The 18,194-nt window shown below is 37.7% G+C and overlaps 1 protein-coding gene, 1 long non-coding RNA gene and 1 other non-coding gene across 10 annotated transcripts in view; 2 read left to right on the plus strand and 1 right to left on the minus strand.

Annotated features, from left to right (window-relative positions):
• LOC118971809 (uncharacterized) overlaps window positions 1-16,398 on the plus strand; it is a 38,960-nt gene extending 22,562 nt beyond the window's left edge. The window contains exon 7 of the long non-coding RNA XR_012123629.1: window positions 2,253-16,398. This is a non-coding gene — a long non-coding RNA (uncharacterized lncRNA). The remainder of the gene's footprint in view (window positions 1-2,252) is intronic.
• Window positions 1-18,194, minus strand: part of ANKRD44 (ankyrin repeat domain 44) — a 313,326-nt gene that overhangs the window by 55,015 nt on the left and 240,117 nt on the right. For all 8 annotated transcript variants that reach the window (XM_073218499.1, XM_073218497.1, XM_073218502.1 and 5 more), the window contains one exon: window positions 16,414-16,525. In XM_073218499.1, coding sequence (XP_073074600.1) covers window positions 16,414-16,525 — 112 coding nt within the window. The remainder of the gene's footprint in view (window positions 1-16,413; window positions 16,526-18,194) is intronic.
• On the plus strand, window positions 3,800-3,906 carry LOC118971815 (U6 spliceosomal RNA). The gene has a single exon (XR_005060480.1). It is a non-coding gene; the product is annotated as a U6 spliceosomal RNA (small nuclear RNA).

The raw sequence follows: 18,194 nt of genomic DNA on the forward strand, positions 1-18,194 counted from the left end.
AACCATGTATTTCCAACAAAGCAGTCCATTTGTTTATTTCCTGTATTTTTGTCAATTAGCAATATATGCTGAGTCCATTAGGATGAAGCTGAGTCCACTTTCTAGTGAGCATACCTGGTACATTGTATGTTCTTAATAAATATGCAGTAACATTAAAAACAAAATCACCAGATGGTGCCACAGTAAGAAATAAGCTACTTTTTCACTCCAACAGTAAAGAATGTTTTCTCTTTAAGTACTATCTAGAAAAAAATCCCTCGGGATTGCAGTTACTGCACATGCTAATAATTATCTACTCCTCCATTCCACCCCTGACATTGCAGGTCTCCAAAGTCACCAAATATTTCCATCAATATGGCTCAAAATTATCAGAGAAAAGCACTATAACTGAATTTAGGGACTCAGAGGTGTTTTAGCTATACTTAGACTGTGAATCTTTTTAGGTTTTTTTCCGTATTGAACTCTTATTTGCTCTATGGTCTGCAAAGTAAAGCTTTTCTTAAACAGAGAAAGAATGCCATACAAGATGAGAAGAAACAATAGATAATTAAATGAAAGTCAGATGCCTAGATTTGATGCCAGTTGGTTTAATTTTTTACCTCCTGGGGCACTATTTGTTTATTAATAAAGTATGAATGGTATCTACAAAAGCTTTGATTATAAGAGAGTCTTCATATAAGTCTGAGGCCTAATCACCATTATAGTTACTATCTAAGACAAGAAGGCAACAGGTCTCCTGGATTTCATACTGCTTAAAATGTATTCAGTCCCACATATCTATCAACAAAAGTACTTGACTGAGGGCCAATTCAGCTGAAGTTCTACATTGCACAACACTTGATGGTATTAAGTGACAGACATACTGAAATCTTGACAAGCAGTCAACCCTATAAAATCTTCAGGGCCATGGCTGTTACATTTGATCACTTCTACCTGCTGAGTATATACAGTTCTTTGTGTATTACCAAGAAAAACAATAATACTGGCCTCATGTTTCCATGGTGACTTCTGAGAGCAATTCTTAAATTTAGGAGTTACTGCTTTTAACCAACTATAATTTTCATCTAGATGATATTCTCAGGTTACCATGAATTACATTATCATCATGCTAATTTACTTTCTGCCTCAGCACAAGGTAAAATTTGTATAGGGCAAGAGAGGTTTTACTTAGGGGGTAGGAGCAGGTTGGAAAGGGATTTAGAGGTTGAGAGAAATGGTAATCACATGGTAATATGATAAAAAATTGTACAAAAAGAGAACAAGGAGATAGATTTGAACACAGAAATTACTAATTTTTTAATAATTCAAAAAATTTTATGCAACATAAAAAGTATCCTACTTCAGAAAAGCATTTTGCTTACCTGCTCTTAGTACTCACAAGAGCTGTGCAAACTAACAATGTTCCTTTGTTTGCTATTTTTATGTTAAATTACAGTATATATTTCCCAGTCTATGTATCAATATTTTAGTGATTCTAGTCCCAACAATAAAATATACAGCTTTAAAGACATTTCCAATAATTTAATTAAAGCTAATCTTAGTGGGATTCTGAAACACTAGCTAAATACCACAGGCTACTTCTAGCTAATGAACATGAAAAGAAGCAGCACAAACTCAAGTAAATGGGTTAAAAAAAAGCTCTCATTATTTTAAGCAAAATTAAAACAGATGGCAAGACTGACATGCATGTACTCAGATATGTGCCTGCCGCACATTTAATCTTTTATGAATGGCGGATCCTAGACGGTGATGGCATTCAGGAGCACAATTTGGGATACAGCATCCGTTTTCCTTTTACTCCAATGTATATCCCAGTTATAACTTTTCTATTTAGCAGATGATATGAATATCATCAACAGGAAAGAAACCATCATGGAAATAGGTTCTTTTATATTTTGAAAATGAAGTGCTGCTCCACTTATCAAACTAAGTTCAAACATCCACCTATATGCTCCATCATTCAATTCATTTCAGGTTTGATCTACTATTCCACATTCACACAAATGGTGGGGTGATGAAACAAGAAATCTAAGGACACAAATACAGCAAAAACATTATGCTGATAAGTGCCAGTGAATTTCTCATTAACCAATGAACGTAGAATAGGATATGCTCTCCCCTGAATTCTCACAGCATGTCACTTGTACCTTTTCTGGGATATCATGTTTTATCTTGGATAATGATAAGAATGACAGACATGCAGAATTCTAAAAGAGCAACTATAATACTTTATCATTGTTATTTATTTACAGGCTGATCCCCATTACTAGACAGAAAACTCCCTGATACAGCAGCTTCTTCATCTTCTTAGACCTGGCATACAGCACAGTGCCCAGAAGATGGGGGAATTAAGATAAATTAAATGAATACATCATAATAGCTGCTGCTTGTACTTATCATTTGCCAGCCACTGTGCTAGACACTTTACTCACATTATTCCATTCAATGCTCAGAACAACCTAATTTCTATATAACAGACTTGGCAAGATCTGGAGACTCAGAGAAGTCAAGTAAAATGCTTAAGGACCTTGCAGGTAGGTAACGGCAGAGGAGGTATTCCAACCCAGGGCTTGTGATGTGGAAGTCCTTGAACTTTCAACTATACCACACGGTCCCTCCTCTGGCCCAGGTCCCATAGGCTCAGGACTGAGCTAGAGTGGGAGGACTAAAATGGTTAGTGGCACTGTAGGTGGTGGCCGAGTGCAGACTCCACACACTGGGCACAACCATGGGCAGCCTCTGTACTGCCCCTGGTGGGCAACGATGGGAACAGTGTCTTTACCGAACATATTGACCACATGGCTTCTTGGCGGCTAACAGCAATGGGAGATACCACCACAGAGGGCAAGGACAGGAAAGGAGGGAAATGTGGGTGTCCGTGGGAGCCAAGAGAAGTCCAGAGGGCACATGGGAAACATATCATGGGCTCTTCAGAAGGAACTGGAACCAAAGCTTTGGCAAAATAGGAGGGGATGTGACCAGAGAAATAATTTGGGGATGGTTATTATCACCCTACTTTTTATCCTATGGAGAACTAAGAAATGTGAGGGACATTTTGAGCCAATATTTATATAGCATGGGCTTTACCAACCAAATTAGATTATAATCTCTTTGGAAGAAATATCCACGATGAATATATTTCTATGTCATCCATGGCTCCTAGCACATTTCCCTACAATTACTCTGTATCCCCAGAAAGCAGCCATTATAAAGTTAGCTAATGTAAGAAAAGCCACACCTTATAAGTTATCCCAATGGACTACCATGGGTTTGTGGAGTCCAGGAAAAACAGCATCAGTGGTAAGGGCTTCTCTAAGTCCTGGCCAGGTTGCCAAGAGTATTCTGATGGATAACGCAGTGGGTCCTGAGTAGAGGAGAATGCATGAAGTCAACAGAGCTTGAGCTCATTGACTTTACTTAATTCTTTTGACTGTATTACATATTCAGAAAGAAAAATGTCTGATTTTTATTCAGTTTATAAAATTGGATCTTCTACTTGGAAAGACACATAGTGAGAGCAAATAACACGAATTCCCCTGGTCCTCTCAGCAGGTTACTTCTCACTGTAAATAAATAAATAAACCAAAAAAAAATTCTTGTTTAGCCTACTAGTGTGATCAAAGGACTAATAACATTTATGAACTTGTAAAAGCCGATATGTTGACTCTGATCTCCAAACTCACCAACTGTTAGTATTAGTGAAGCCTTAAAAAGACCAGTACACAGAACTACTAAGTAACATCTCCTCCATAATATTCCTTTCACTTTAAAAAATCCATTTTAAGACAGAATGACACCTGTGCTCACTTTGGCAGCACATATACTAAAATTGGAATGATACAGAGAAGATTACCACGGCCCCTGCACAAGGATGACATACAAATTCGGGTAACATTCCATTAAAAAAAAAAAAAAAGGACAGAATGACACCAGAAATGTAACTGCTTGTCTGAAGTGATTGCTTTGTGTTCTTACTAAAGTTTGTCTCAAATCAGTACGAGGAATTTGAGACACAAAGAAGATTCCTATAAGCTAAGAATGTATATAATTAAAAAGATGATTTTTGTGTGAAATAAATCACGTTTGGAAAACTATAAATATTCCCTAGGGGAAAGAAATCTATGAAGTTGTGACTCTATATTAAATTGCATTCCCAGTGACCAAGAGAATTTTATTGTTCAGTATTAACAAAATGATTTTTCCAAGTGCTGAATGGCCCACAGAATTTAAACTCAGTGATGTTACCTCTTGGGTATAGGGATCTGCTCATGTGAGAAAACGTATCTCAGTTATTGCTGAGGGATTTGGTTTTCCCAAATACCCCTTTCAGCTGTTACAGATGGCTGCAAATCTGCCCTCCTTTTGAATCTTAGAAAGGCTGTTCTTAGTATCATGACTCATGACCTTTACGCACAGGTGTACAAGCTCTTACTCTAATGAGAAAATGCTCAGGTCTCTACATTTTCTGTTGCTGAATGAGGATCAAGAAGGGAAGTGATTATCACAGAGACCTGGTCTAGACTTCACAAGTGACAGGTCCTTGGCAGCTGCCAAGGATAATGTATCTTTGGAGAAACAATCTTACTGGGAAGTCCCTCTTCCTCCTATCCCCCCCACACTGGAAGGGGTCATCCCTGGCAGCTGTTATCATAAGGAGAGTGAGGCCAAGCTGACAGCAGCTGTAACACAGATTCCAGAAGGAGGGCTGGGTCCAAGTAAGAGTGCATTTATGAAAATATGTGCTAAAGTCCAGGAGTTAGTTTGCAGTGGGATGTACTTCAGAGTTGTAGCTAGGGCTATTTTACTTCTCACAGGGCTAGTAATGCTGTAAGGTGGTTTTGCTCTCCTGACAGAAAAAGAAAGTACAGACTTCTAGTGAAGATAAGGCTTTCAAAGAAATGGATGATGACACAAACATAACTGTTATTGGTATTGTCTGAGGTTCTCCTGCTTCCCTTTGACAAAGCCTAAAAAGACTGTTATCTTTCCATCTAAGCAATACTTTTTTTTTGGATCTGTCTCCTCAGGCAAGAGCAACAAAAGCAAAAATAAACAAGTGGACTACATATAACTCAAAAGCTTTTTTGCGCAGTGAAGGAAACCATCAAAAAAAAAATGAAAAGGCAACCTAATGAATGGGAAATGATATTTGCAAATGATATGTCTGAGAAGGGATTCATTTCCAAAATGTATAAAGAACAACTTGATGCCAAAAAAAGTCTGATTAAAAAATGGGCAGAGGACCTGAATAGACATTTTTCCAAAGAAGACATGCAGATGGCCAACAGATACATGAAAAAAATGCTCAACAGCACTAACCGTCAGGGAAATGTAAATCAAAACCATAGATACCACCTCACACCAGTCACAATGACTAGTATCAAGAAAACAGGAAATAGTAAGTGTTGGTGAGGATATGGAGAAAAGAGAACTTCATGCACTGTTAGAGGGAATGTAAATTGGTGCAGCCACTATGGAAAGCAGTATGGAGGGTTTCAAAAAAATTAAAATTAGAAATACCATACGATCCAGGAATTCCACTTCGGGGTATTTATCTAAAGCAAATACACCAATTTGAAGAGATATATACATGCTTATGTTCACTGTAGCATTATTTACAATAGCTAAGATAAAGGAAAAAACCTAAGTATCTATTGGTGGGTGAATGCATAAAGAAGATGTGGTATGTATACATACAATACTACTCAATATTAAGTAATACTCAATTGAATATTACTCAACCACAAAAGAATGAAATCTTGCCATTTGCAACAACATGGATGGGCCTAGATGGTATTACACTTAGTGAAATGAGTTAGCCAAAAACAAATACAACATGATTTCACTTACACACAGAGTCTAAAAATACAAATGAACAAACAAAACTGAAACAGACTAATAAATACAGAGAATAAACTGGTGGTTGCCAGAGGGTGGACAAAATATGTGAAGGGTATTAAAAGGTACAAACGTCCTGTTATAAAATTAATGTAACTCGATGTAAAGTATAGCATATGAAACATAGTCAATAATATTGTAATAATTTTCCATGGTGACAGATGGTAACTAAATTAATGTGGTGATCATGTTGTAAAATATATAATGTCAAAACACTATGTTGTACACCTGTAACTAATATAATATTTTATTTCAATTATACTTCAATTAAAAAAAAAGACTGTCCATCTCAGTGATATCTTGAAAGGATGTCATCGTGTTGGTTGATGTAGAGTTCAGATGTTCTGAGACAGCTTTCAAAGTCTGGAGTTTGTCAGTCCTCCAGACAGTACAGCGTAATTGTTAAAAGCTTGGAATTTAGAGTCAGATAAACATGGATTTGAGTCCTGGTTCTATATCATACCAGCTGTATGACCCACAGCAATTTGTTAATTTCTTTGCAGTTTAGGATACTCACATGTGAAATATGGCTAAAAATAGGAGCTACTTCACAGTGTTGTTGTGAGAACTAAAAGAGATGATGCAATCACAGGTCCTAGCCCAACATTCTTGCAATAAATGTTCATTATTATGACTTTATTAAAAATAGGTATTGTTGTAAACTTCTCCCCCGTGATAAAAGGCTTTGAAAGAAAATTGGGGTGTTTTTTTGTTTGAAAAGTTGATTATTTCAAGGAATGCAGGTATAATGACCTCATATCATTGATCAAAGTTTATGAACTTTGGTGCCATAAAGTTCATAATGTCTATTTTTCAGATCTGCTTTTATGTCTTTCATCTGCATTTAGTAGTTTTCAGCATACAAGTCCCATATTTCATTTTTTGGCTGTTATAAATTATACTATACTTTTAATTTTTAGTCCACATGTTCATTACTAGTATATAAAAGTGCAATTGATTTTTGTATGTTTATCTTGTATCCTGCAATGTTGCTGAACTCATTGTGGGTTCTAGGAGTTTTTCCTTGATTCCTTGGGTTTTTCTGTGTAAACAATTATGTCATCTGCAAATAGGAGTTTCATTTTTCCTTTCTGATCTTTATGCCTTTTACTTCCTTTTCTTGCCTTATTATTCTGGCTAGAACTTCCAATGTTAAATAAGAGTGGAGAAAGCAGACCTCCTTCCTTATTTACAGTTTGGGGGAAAGAATTCAGTCTTTCACCAAAGCATTTAGTCTTTTCACCACAAAACTGGTGTAGAGCCTTACACCAAGTACAAGGTTAGCTGTTCTTTACCAAGTTATTAGATGCCTTCTATCAAGCTGAGGAAGTTCCCCTCTATTCCTATTTTTGAGAGTTTTTTTTTTTATCTTGAATGGGTATTGAATTTTGTTATAATTGTTTTCTACATTATTTGACCTGTGATTTTTTTCTTCTTTAGCCTTGTAATATAATGAATTATATTGAATTTCAAATACCAAAACAGGTTTTCCCTATAGTAATCCTACCTGGTCATGTTATATAATTCTTTGTACATATTATTGAATTCTATTTGTTAATATTTTAAGGATTTTTGCACCTATATTCATGAGAAATATTGGTCTATATTTCTCTTTTTGTATTGTCTGTGTGATTTTGGTATCAAGGTATTAGCTTTATAAATGAATTAGAAAGTGTTCCCTCCTCTTCCATTTTTCAGAAGGTGTTGTGTATAGTTGGTAATAAAGTAGAAGAATAAAGTCTTTTCAAATATTTGGTAGAATTGTCTAGTGAAGTTTTCTGGACCTGGAGAGTTTTAAAATACAATTTCCTAAATAGTTATGGGGCTATTCAAATGATCTACTTCGTATTAGATAAGTTGGCATTTTTTGATGAATTGATCCATTTCATCAAAGTTGTCAAATGTATGTGCATAGAGAAAATGTTGCTTTCTTATGCTTTTGGTGCCTGCAAGGTCTGTAGAGATATCCCCTGTTTCATTCCTGATGTTGTGAATTTGTGTCTTCTCTCTCTCTTACTTTCTCTGTCAGTCTTTGTAGAGGTTTGTCAACTTATTGCTCTTTTCAAATAACCAGGTCTTTGTTTCATTGATTTTTTCCATTGTTTTTGTTTTCAATTTTATTTACTTATGTTATCATCACTGTTATTTATCTGCCTCTTTTGAGTTTATTTTGTTCTTCTTTTTCTAAATTCCTGAGGTAGGAACAGATTATTGATATTTTCTTTTTTCCAATGTAAGCATTTAGTGCTATAAATTTTTTTCAGCACTAATGTACAACATTAATGTAACTCTGTCCCCAAATTTTGTTTTGTATTTTCATTTTCATTCAATTCAATCTATTATTATTATTATTATTATTATTATTATTATTATTATTATTATTATTATATTGGAATTCCCTTGAGATTTTCTCTTTGACCCATGGGTTATTTGGAAGTCTATTATTTAATTTGTAAGTACTGGAGATTTTCCTGGTATCTTTTTGTTTTTTATTTCTACTTTTATTCCATCATAGGGGGAGAACACACTCTATATGATCTTAATTGTTTTACACTTGTTGTGGTTTGTTTTATGGTTCAGGATATCTTGGTGAACGTTTCATGGGCACTTGAAAAAATATGTATTCTGTTGTTGTTAGGTCGAGTGTTCTATAAATGTCAATTAGATCCTCATGGTTAATGGTATTATTGAGTTATTCTGTATGTTTGATGATTTTCTGTCTAGTTGTTTTATCAATTGTTGTGAGAGAGGTGCCAAAGTCTCCAAGTGTAATTGTAGATTTCTCTGTTTTTCAGTTCTATTGCAGCTCTGTTGTTTGGTGCATTACACATTTAAAAAACTCTCCTTGAATGGGTTCTAAACTTTATTGGGCTACTTTCCTGACACCTTCTTGTTGGGCTCTAGCCCCAGCTGGACAACCTTCCTGCCCTGCTCAGGCCTGCCAAATGGGCTTGTAACTGAGTAGGAGGAAATAAAAGAAGGAAGGAAGGAAAAAAAAGGGGAGAAGGAAAAATGGTCAGATTAACTTATTTTTTAAGCTTTCTACTACATCACTAAGTCTTTAGAAGCTCCCATATCAGGAACAATAATTCCTTTTCTCGGAACCCCTTACTGCTGACTATCCATGTGGAAGAAATTAAAGAAAGTATGTTTGTTTGTGTGTGTGCTTTTAATTTGATGAATGCCTTCCTACCAGTTTGACACATTAGCATAGGTTTTAAGATCTTGAAGAAGAAAATAAAATGGAGGGAAGATTGCAATAAAATGCGGTTGTGTTGAGAAGTAATCAAATATAAAGAAAAGGCAGGCCATAGAAAATAAATTTTCATTTCCTTTCTCACCTGTGTCACCCATGAAATACCTTTCTAATGAACAGGACAGTCACCATAATACTTACAAACCAGCATTATTTAAGTTTTATCACTAAGTCAAGCTTAATCATTCATAAGTGCATTTCATTTGTTCAGTGATGTTCACCTGATAAGTGCTTGGCATTACTAGAATTTCTGTCTTATAAAGTTCATATTTAAATTCAAACATAATCAAAGGATAATAGCCTCTTTTTCTCTAGAGCTGAACATCAATCTTTCCTAAAACAGTGATTCTAAATGTGTAACTTTGCATTGAGACAGTGAGTCTTTGGGTATGATCAAACAATAACTTTATCCTCCTTTTCCTATACTAGGTCTAATTCCTTTATAAGGCTACTTTATTCTTACCACCCCAGATAAAATCTCCCCCAGAGAATAAAAAATTCTCTGGGCACTTCTGTTATAAACATAGCTTCATGCCAGTAACTCCTATGTCTGCTGTTCCAGAGGAGTGACCACAAACTCTGAAAGCTTCTCTCTGCCCCTCCCAAAGGGCTGCAGTGGGCAAGGAGACAGGGCTGAGTCCTCTCTTCCCGGCCAACGGCTTCTCCTCCTCCTTTCCCCTCAGTGGCTGCCCCTACCTCCTCCACAACTGAAAGGGACAGGGGAAAGGAGGGCGCAGAGGGGACACCCACAGTGGTCCACTGACCAATCCCCTTCTGGCAGTGACATTCTCTAAGTGAGATGTTTAAACGGTCTCACTGGGATGTGTGTTTAGGTTCTCAGGCAACCCCTCACCCCCGGGGCCTCCCGCCCACCGTTGCTTCTCCCTGGGTGAAAGCATGTCTCTGCGGGCAGCTGTCATTCCCCTTCCCTGCTAGGCATCCACTCTCCCAGGCTGCCCTCCTAAACAGGATCCGGTGGAACTCCAGGCCAGCTCTGCCCCTTGGCTTACATTTAAATGTCGGAAAACATGTACTGTTGACCCACTGTTGGTGGAGGTAGAGTAATAAAAACCCTCTTTTTATTTAACTTCTAGCAAACAAGCTCTGGTCAGAGCCATTTGGTCTTTAGATTTATAACATGCCCATCCACCCAGCCCCCTAAATTGATGGAACACATATCAGATATCCAAGCAATCACATTGAAGCTTCTCTCACTGGCTTGGGATCAGGAGAATGAATCCTTTCTCTCCTGCTATGGGGGAGCCGGGAGGGGAGTGGTAGTGGGAACTGTAGCAGGCTTCTCTCCAAAGAAATCTGCCCTCTGATCTCCAGCTTCTTAAATAGGTAAGGAGACCATGGGTTGAAACTTAAGGATCTCACTTTGAAATACGGGGGCAATGGCCCTACTGTCCTGGGCTCTTGACTGAAGGTGAGACTGAAATTGTCTATTTTAATACAACCTGTTAAATGGTTCTTCAGTTGCTAAATTCACTCATGATGAAGCCAAAACATTTTTTTTCTATTTTATGAAGAAATAAATAGACCATTTTGTCATAAAATATCATCTATTCCACTCTTCCAAAGATAGATTCACATCACATTCCAATTCAAAATTTGTGGGCTTATAGTTACATTCCTAGCAGCGAGCAGGCTACCAAGAGCATCAAAATATTTGTGCCTACCCTCTACTCCCTCCCTTAATGAGAGTTCCCCATAAGATTATATGTTTCTCTTCAACGGAATTAAATAGAATAAAAAACAAGATGAGGATTGTTGAGGTTTCCACTGGCCGCTGGAAGCCTGCTGGGAGGTCATGTACACCCCTAGGCCCAAATTGCAGCAGCTCCTCTGGGGACAGAGAGAAGTCACCAGTCACTTGTTTGGGGCTAGGGTTCAAGACTGCTGGTTTCTCATCTTCTCATCTGCAGATGACTGCTTAGTAGTGCTGCTGATTTAACTCGTCTTCTATACCCTGCCTTCTCACTCTTGAAAGCTTAATTAGACATTGCCAACGTAAATACATCTTACACTGAGCCAGGTGGTAAGAGTTTCCTAAAGTCCTGTGATAAACACAAGAAACAACCTGAAACACTGAGCAGCTTATTTAGAAGGAGCATGATTTCAGGGTTCAGTTGCCCAAGATACAGCGGTCTTCAGGAAATCTCAGAAACTCCTTGAATATATATGCACAGGTACTTGTCACCCTACATACTCCCATAGTTGAAGTTCAAGTTAGCTCCTAACAGTGAAAGGGGGAGAAGTCCCAGCAAAAAAGCCAAATTCCAAGTGATTTGGCATGGTAAGATCTTGGACTGAATTTCATCAAAGGCTTAGAGTTTTCAAACAAACTCTCTTGATTTCTGTAGGCAATTATGTAATTATATTGGCACATATATTTTTCCATTTCAATAACAAAGTCACAAAGATCTTTATGTTCACAGACATCTTAAATACTGTAAAGGAAAAATAGTACACTGATATAAACTCACACAAATTCCAAACAGGGGCATGATTTTCTGATTTTTCCCTTCAGGGTCAGTAAGAATGCATTCCAGACAGAGGAACAAGGAGGGAGAGCTCCCCTTTGCCAACTCCCTTCCTCCACCAAAACATAAGTTTTATTCAGACACAAGATACTTTATTAGCCAAGTCTCCTCCATTCCGCTTTGATCTTTTGAGCCCAGTTGAATAGGACTGGTTACACAGCTCTCAGCATACATTTGTGGGCAGATTTCTGCTTGCATACACAGTATATATATCTTTGATCAAGACCAGCTGAGAATACTGGCCTAAGTGGGCAGATTTGGTAGAATTCTGAACCTTGACTATTCTATTAAGGCTAAGAGGTTCCTACTACTTTCTAGAAGTTTTTTGCTCGTGGAATGAATTCAGTATAACCACATAAGGAAGCAGAGTGAAAACAACTAAAATAATTTCTTCTCCTTCTTGATTATAGCAAAACAGACTCAACACAGAGTATGGCTTATAAATTCTAAGCATATGATCACAGACAGGAGCCACAAGCCATGAATGCCAAGTAAACACATACCAAGTTAAATGTCAGAGTCAAAACCAGCACAATTTATGCATCAAAATTAATGATAAGTATTTAGTGATAAGCATAATCACTGTAATTGCTCAACTAAGTGGGAAGGCTCTGAAGCCCACACATCCTCTTCAGTCCTACTCCAACTCCCAAAGGGCACAGGCCCTGCTCTAGCAAGGAAGGCCTGGGGGCCATTTACTCTTTCTATTCATTCCACAGGCCAGAAATAAGCTAGGATATGTGACACAAAGAAAAGACTCCCGCATAATTCCTACTCAGAGTCTTAAATAAGCCATTCAGAGATACCAGAAACGTCTTTCATTGGTAAAAGTCTAGTACCTAGCACGCAGTCAAGACCAATTTGTTAAAAGGATGACGGTCTAGGAGGATCGGGGGTTATTTGTGTTGTGAGATGAGAGAGACTGGCAGGCATGGCAGTGGTGATTCTTAGAAATGTACTCATAGTGAAAACTGGCTAATTGGTTTGCTTTCCTGACATCTAGTACCCAAAGAACTGGGAGTTTTAAGGAACATGAGGGCACTGAAGTCCTAGAAAGAGAATATGTATTAGAAAAAGAGCCCCTCAAAAAAACCCACCTCTTGTATCAAGAATAGGTTTTATTTTCATCATAAGGGAAAAACATGTTTCGTTTCCTTTTTGGCAATGTGTGTGTGCATATGTATTTATATGAGATGATGGATGCAACTAACTGATTGTGGTGATCATTTCACAATATATGTAAGCAGGTAATTATGCTGTACACTTAACCTTACACAGGCCTCTATTTAAGGTATATTTCAATAAAACTGAAAGAACAAATAATTAAATGGCATAATGAATGCAAAATTCCAGGCATGGAATGAACATGGAATAAATGCCATTGGTGGCGGTCCCATTCACTCCCAAATCCATTTACAGCTGGGTGAGCCAGGGGCGGAGACAAGATGCTTGCAACGGCCTGACTATGACGCCACTCCTAGGGAAGAGCCCAGATTTGGGCTTGGTTTTGATTGGGAGGGGACAAGACTGTTGTGGCCTGCTTAGAATCTTTGCTTACTTGAACTACCCCCAAGAGGGATTTCAGAATGCATTCCAAGATGGAAGGACACAGGACTTCCGATCCAACTCTAATCATTCAGGAAAATGAGAAGAATTTTCATCCCGTCTGTGTTATAAATGACCCACTGAGGTTCTTTCCTAAAAGCAAACAATGGTGACATCCTTTCCAATTTATATTGATAGTCCGGTGCTTTCCAGCTGGCAGTGCAAGTTAAGATCAATTAATACCTCCCCCTGCCTGCTTCTGAATGTCTTATAAGTGCCAAGAATAATCATCTCTTTATAAATCACACAAGGAAATGCTGATCTAATTAAAAGAGGTAATTTCATTATAATACAGAATTTGTGAAACCTTGTGGACAGAAAACCCTTTTGTTGGGTAACTGAAATAATAGCCCTGAAATAGCTTTCCTGAAAACTGAAAATAATGTGCAATATATTATTTATATCAGAAGAAGGTGGTACAGGATGATCATTCACAGAGTTACTATACTCTGGCATTAAAGAATAACTCTTCAAAGTACTTTAAACCAGCACAAGTTATTAATATAATAACAAACTTTGTAATAGAAGTTCACATGTCCAATTATGACATATGGTTTTCATAGAGGAAACCGATTGAAGACAGCTGTGTCTGAAGTATGTTTTGGAATGCAGACTCATAAAGGGTAATTACAGTAGTATAGCAGGCCTTCACTCTGCCACTGATTACCACACACACACACACACACTTTGTAAGGAGCCTTTCGTAGGAGGGATCTAAACACAAAGTCCTACTTACTGACAGGTCTAGATCAACTTCCACAGCAATGTTGGTTTAGAAGATAGAAGTGATATCACTTTATATGTTACCCAATACCAAGCTTTGCTCTATGGTGGAAAAGCCTTGGGTGGTAGTGGACCTTTGACCTGCAGTGGAAGGCAGTATGATGCGGTAAACAACTTTAAAAATCAGAAATCCTGATTCATTGTCCTGCTTCTTCAGCTGACCAGAGCTGTAACTTCAGACAAGCCTATTAATGCTGTGGCTTATTTTGCTCATCCATAAGGATAAGGGATTGCCCCTTGCCCACTTATTTTATATTAAAATTCATCTTACAGAAGGCTATGAAATCACTGGCTTTCCACATCTTCCTAGGGAAGTAGGTGGTTTTCAAATACGTCCACAAATTCTTTGATATTCCTCCCTTTGAAAAGTGGAATCAACTTCACCTCTCTGGATTATGCGACTGTCACAATAAACAGATGCAGCAGATGTGACCCTGTGTGACCTACCAGGCTACATCATTAGAAGTAGGATGATCTCTTTCTCTCGCTCTCACTCTTAGTTTCTCTCCCACTCTCTCCCAGGGCAGATGCCTTTGGATCTCTGAGCCAGTGTAAGATATCCAGCTACTCTGGCACCATCATGCTAGAGAAAACCACATACAGAAATATATAGAGGCCCAAGGAATGTCAGCTACTGAATCGTCCAACCCAGGGGACTGACATGTGAGTGAAGACGCCTTGGAGATTATGTCAGCCCCAGCCACTATCTATAATCTCATAGGAAAACTTAAACTAGGACTACTCAAATAAGCCACTCCTAAATTTCTGACCCACACAAACAGTGAGAGGTAATAAGTGATTATTATCATTTAAGCCACTCAATTTTGGGGTCATTTGGTATGCAGCCACAATAACTGGAAAAGGAACCTTGATAGAATCAAAACTAGGGGTTCTTGCATCCACAAGAACCTCAGGAAAGAAGACTTGGAAGTCTTCAAGAATGAGGAAGGTAGGCACAATTCCCAGTAAATGCCACAAAAAGACACTAGAAATAATCACCTGTTTATTTAGAAACTGGGCAACCTTTATAAAATATAATAAAGGCTAAAAAATGTATATATAAATAAATAATATATTCCACATCCATAGTTAAAGAAATATAATAAGAATGACCCTACATGGGACCATTTAAAATCAGCAGCAAGGCCAAAGATAAAGGAACAAACTGGGGCATCCTTCAGTCATTTCTTTGCAGGGGTGACACCACTGCTCGCAGGCTTTCTGCCCCATGCCTCTCCCAACAGTCTTTGCAGTTGATAAAGTGCAAGTGTTCCTGCAAACATGCCTCCAAATAATTCTGAAAAGTAGGACTTCTCCTTTTAAAAAGACAAGGAATAGAGTTGGAGTTCAGTAAGGAAGATAACGCCTATCACTGTATGGGAGATAGTGAATTTGGGATACCCCATGTATCCCGATAAAGCTGAACCAAAGGTGGCCCTCAAGAGACAGCAAATGGTGGCCCGCAGGCAGGGTTCAGCCACAAACCTATATTTTTTTCTTCCTGGCCCATGCAGTGTTTCCAAAATAGGAAATTTCACATAAAAGTCTAATTTCTAGCTTTTCTTGAAACACTCAAGTTCTAGCAATCATGGGTATGCATTAGCACCTGATCTCAATTAGCAGGAGCTGATTAGCTATTTCTCACTTTAGACAGAATATATTGTCTCTCTTTGCCACAATCCCCTCCACTCCCTATTGTTTTACACTTGGGTTCACTCCATGTACTTACTTCATATTTCTTTCCCTGTGGCATCTGCATTTATGTCTGGTGACCTATATCAACAGAAGAGTTTCAGACTCTAAACTCTGGTGTTTCTTGGTCGCTCTCGGTTTGAAACTTTTGGTGGTTTGGAGATTCCAATAAATTCTGCTGTTGTGCTCTTGCCAATTTCTCTCCCTAAACTACAAATGTGGGACCATGACAAACCCTTATGCCTAATAGTTATATAAACCACTTTACAACACTGTTAGTGAATATACTGGGGGTGCAAAAGGTGACTTTGGAAATATATACTGAGCTTATTTGATACATCTAAATGATCTTTAAAATACAAACCGTGTCCATACAGGGGTCTAACATTTCTAGTCAAAGTTAATGTAGAAGAGAATCAATTGTCAGTCAGCTCTGAGATTAGGATGAACAGAAACAGAACAATGAAATCTATGTATTGTAAAGTGAAACAATTTAATCACTTACTACAGAGTATCTTCAAGGCAATTTCTAGGGAGGAAGTTCTTAGGTAGTGAGGGAATTTGCTGAGGACTTAAGACAGCATTTCTAAGCCTGGGTGACTGTGTGTATGTGAATTAGAGAAAACAACTCACCAATTCCAAACACTGTCTGTGGCCATAGGCGGCAGCGTAATGTATGCTATTGTAGCCTTCTTTGTCCCGGATAGATGGATTTGCATCATTTTGAAGCAGAAACTCTAGACATCTGTAAGCATAAAGATGATATGTTAAAATATATCTGGGCCAAAAAGAGTAATTAATGTAAATTTTCTCCTGTTATGAATGTTCCACAAAGCACTTTGTGGAGTTTAAGTGTTTCTTTAAAAATCCTACAGCATTGAGGTTTTATGTACTAGAAGTTTTATATGTGTGTGTTTTCTGCAGCTATCTTTATATCAGCTGAAAATAGCAATTCTAGAATTCAGGAAAGGCTTCAGGAACAAGAGGGCAATTAAGATTTTTTTTCCTTCTCATCTTAAGGTACAGAACCTGTCTGCCATCAAGATTACTGAATAATAAGTTATAGAGCTCCATGTTCAAATGACCAAGTCTCAAATATAATAAAGAGTGATCAGGCCACTGCAACAAGGCAAACCTCCAGAGAGAGGGGTTTACTTTTGGCCTTTGTTCTGGAGACTCTAAGATCAAAAGGGTGGAAAATGAAAGAAAGAGTAAGAAAACAACAATAAAGAACCTAAGAATAACTGAAACAATAAAAAGATTAAAGGTATGGGTAAACATTCAAAAAGAAGTTTAATTCAGTCACCGCACCTGAAGAAAGAGGCTTAAACTGCCCTATTAGGAATGCAGACTAGAATAAAATAATAAATAATAAAATTGAAAAGCCTTTTCCAACAGAGTTGTAATTTTTCTGAAAAAGCCTCGAGCTGCAGCAGGTGAGAGGGAGCAGTGTGGCTTCCCCTTTGCTGTAGAGCTCCTGACTCCAGGACACAAGCTCCCCCGCCCTGTAGTGAGTTCTGCTCAGGCAGGGCCTGTTACAAGCAATGCGATCCTGCTGGTGAAAAGGGAATAACGAGGCAGAGAGCACCACTCCACAGTTTTCAGTTTTACTTTGTGACCATAGGACAAACATATCTTTTACGAGGCCAAGCTGATTTGACTGCATACTCAAATCAACATGGTAGGATTCTAAATACTGGCCTGTAAATTAAATAAGACCTTCTAACAGAAAATGTCTACAGTTTAGTCAAAAACTTCTAAATGACATTTATCTATTTTTGGCATAAGGCAAAAGAAGTAAATAAATCATGCAAGGAGACAATTAAAATGGGTAATTTAGTTTCTAGAAAAACTGATGAGACATACATTTTTTTAAATCAAATGCCTATATGTCATATGATTTATCCATAAAATGCCTCAAAGTAAATCAAACTATTACTGGAACCCTGATATCATGCTGTCTTTAGTAATTTGCACCTTAAAAGGAAGTCTTTTTTTATTTTGGTAATTCAATGCCTGGGGACAGGATCCCAGGTGTGACTAATTTGAAACTGAATTTGGCCTTAAAATCATTCAATTGGAATAGCATCCAGTTGAACACACAATCCCCAGCTTCTGGAAGGATTACATTCTAAAAATTAGTTGACAAATTTAGTATTTCATTTGGAAAGCACTTGGAATTGCTCCCAAAGAGTTATTTAACCCAGGATACAGCCAAATTATACCACCAACAGCACTATTAGAAATAACAACAGTCCTATAGAATTTGAATATTCTCTATATTGTTTCTACGGAAAAATGAATTCCAGTTTTCCTGGGACTGCTCATCTTTTCTTTACCCAGAGCCCTGATGGCAAGCAAATTTCACCACCTTAGCTGTACATCAAGAGGTGCACATTGAGCCAAGAGTGTAT

This window comes from Manis javanica, chromosome 12, assembly GCF_040802235.1.
Source record: "Manis javanica isolate MJ-LG chromosome 12, MJ_LKY, whole genome shotgun sequence".
Classification (NCBI taxonomy): Eukaryota; Metazoa; Chordata; class Mammalia; order Pholidota; family Manidae; genus Manis; species Manis javanica.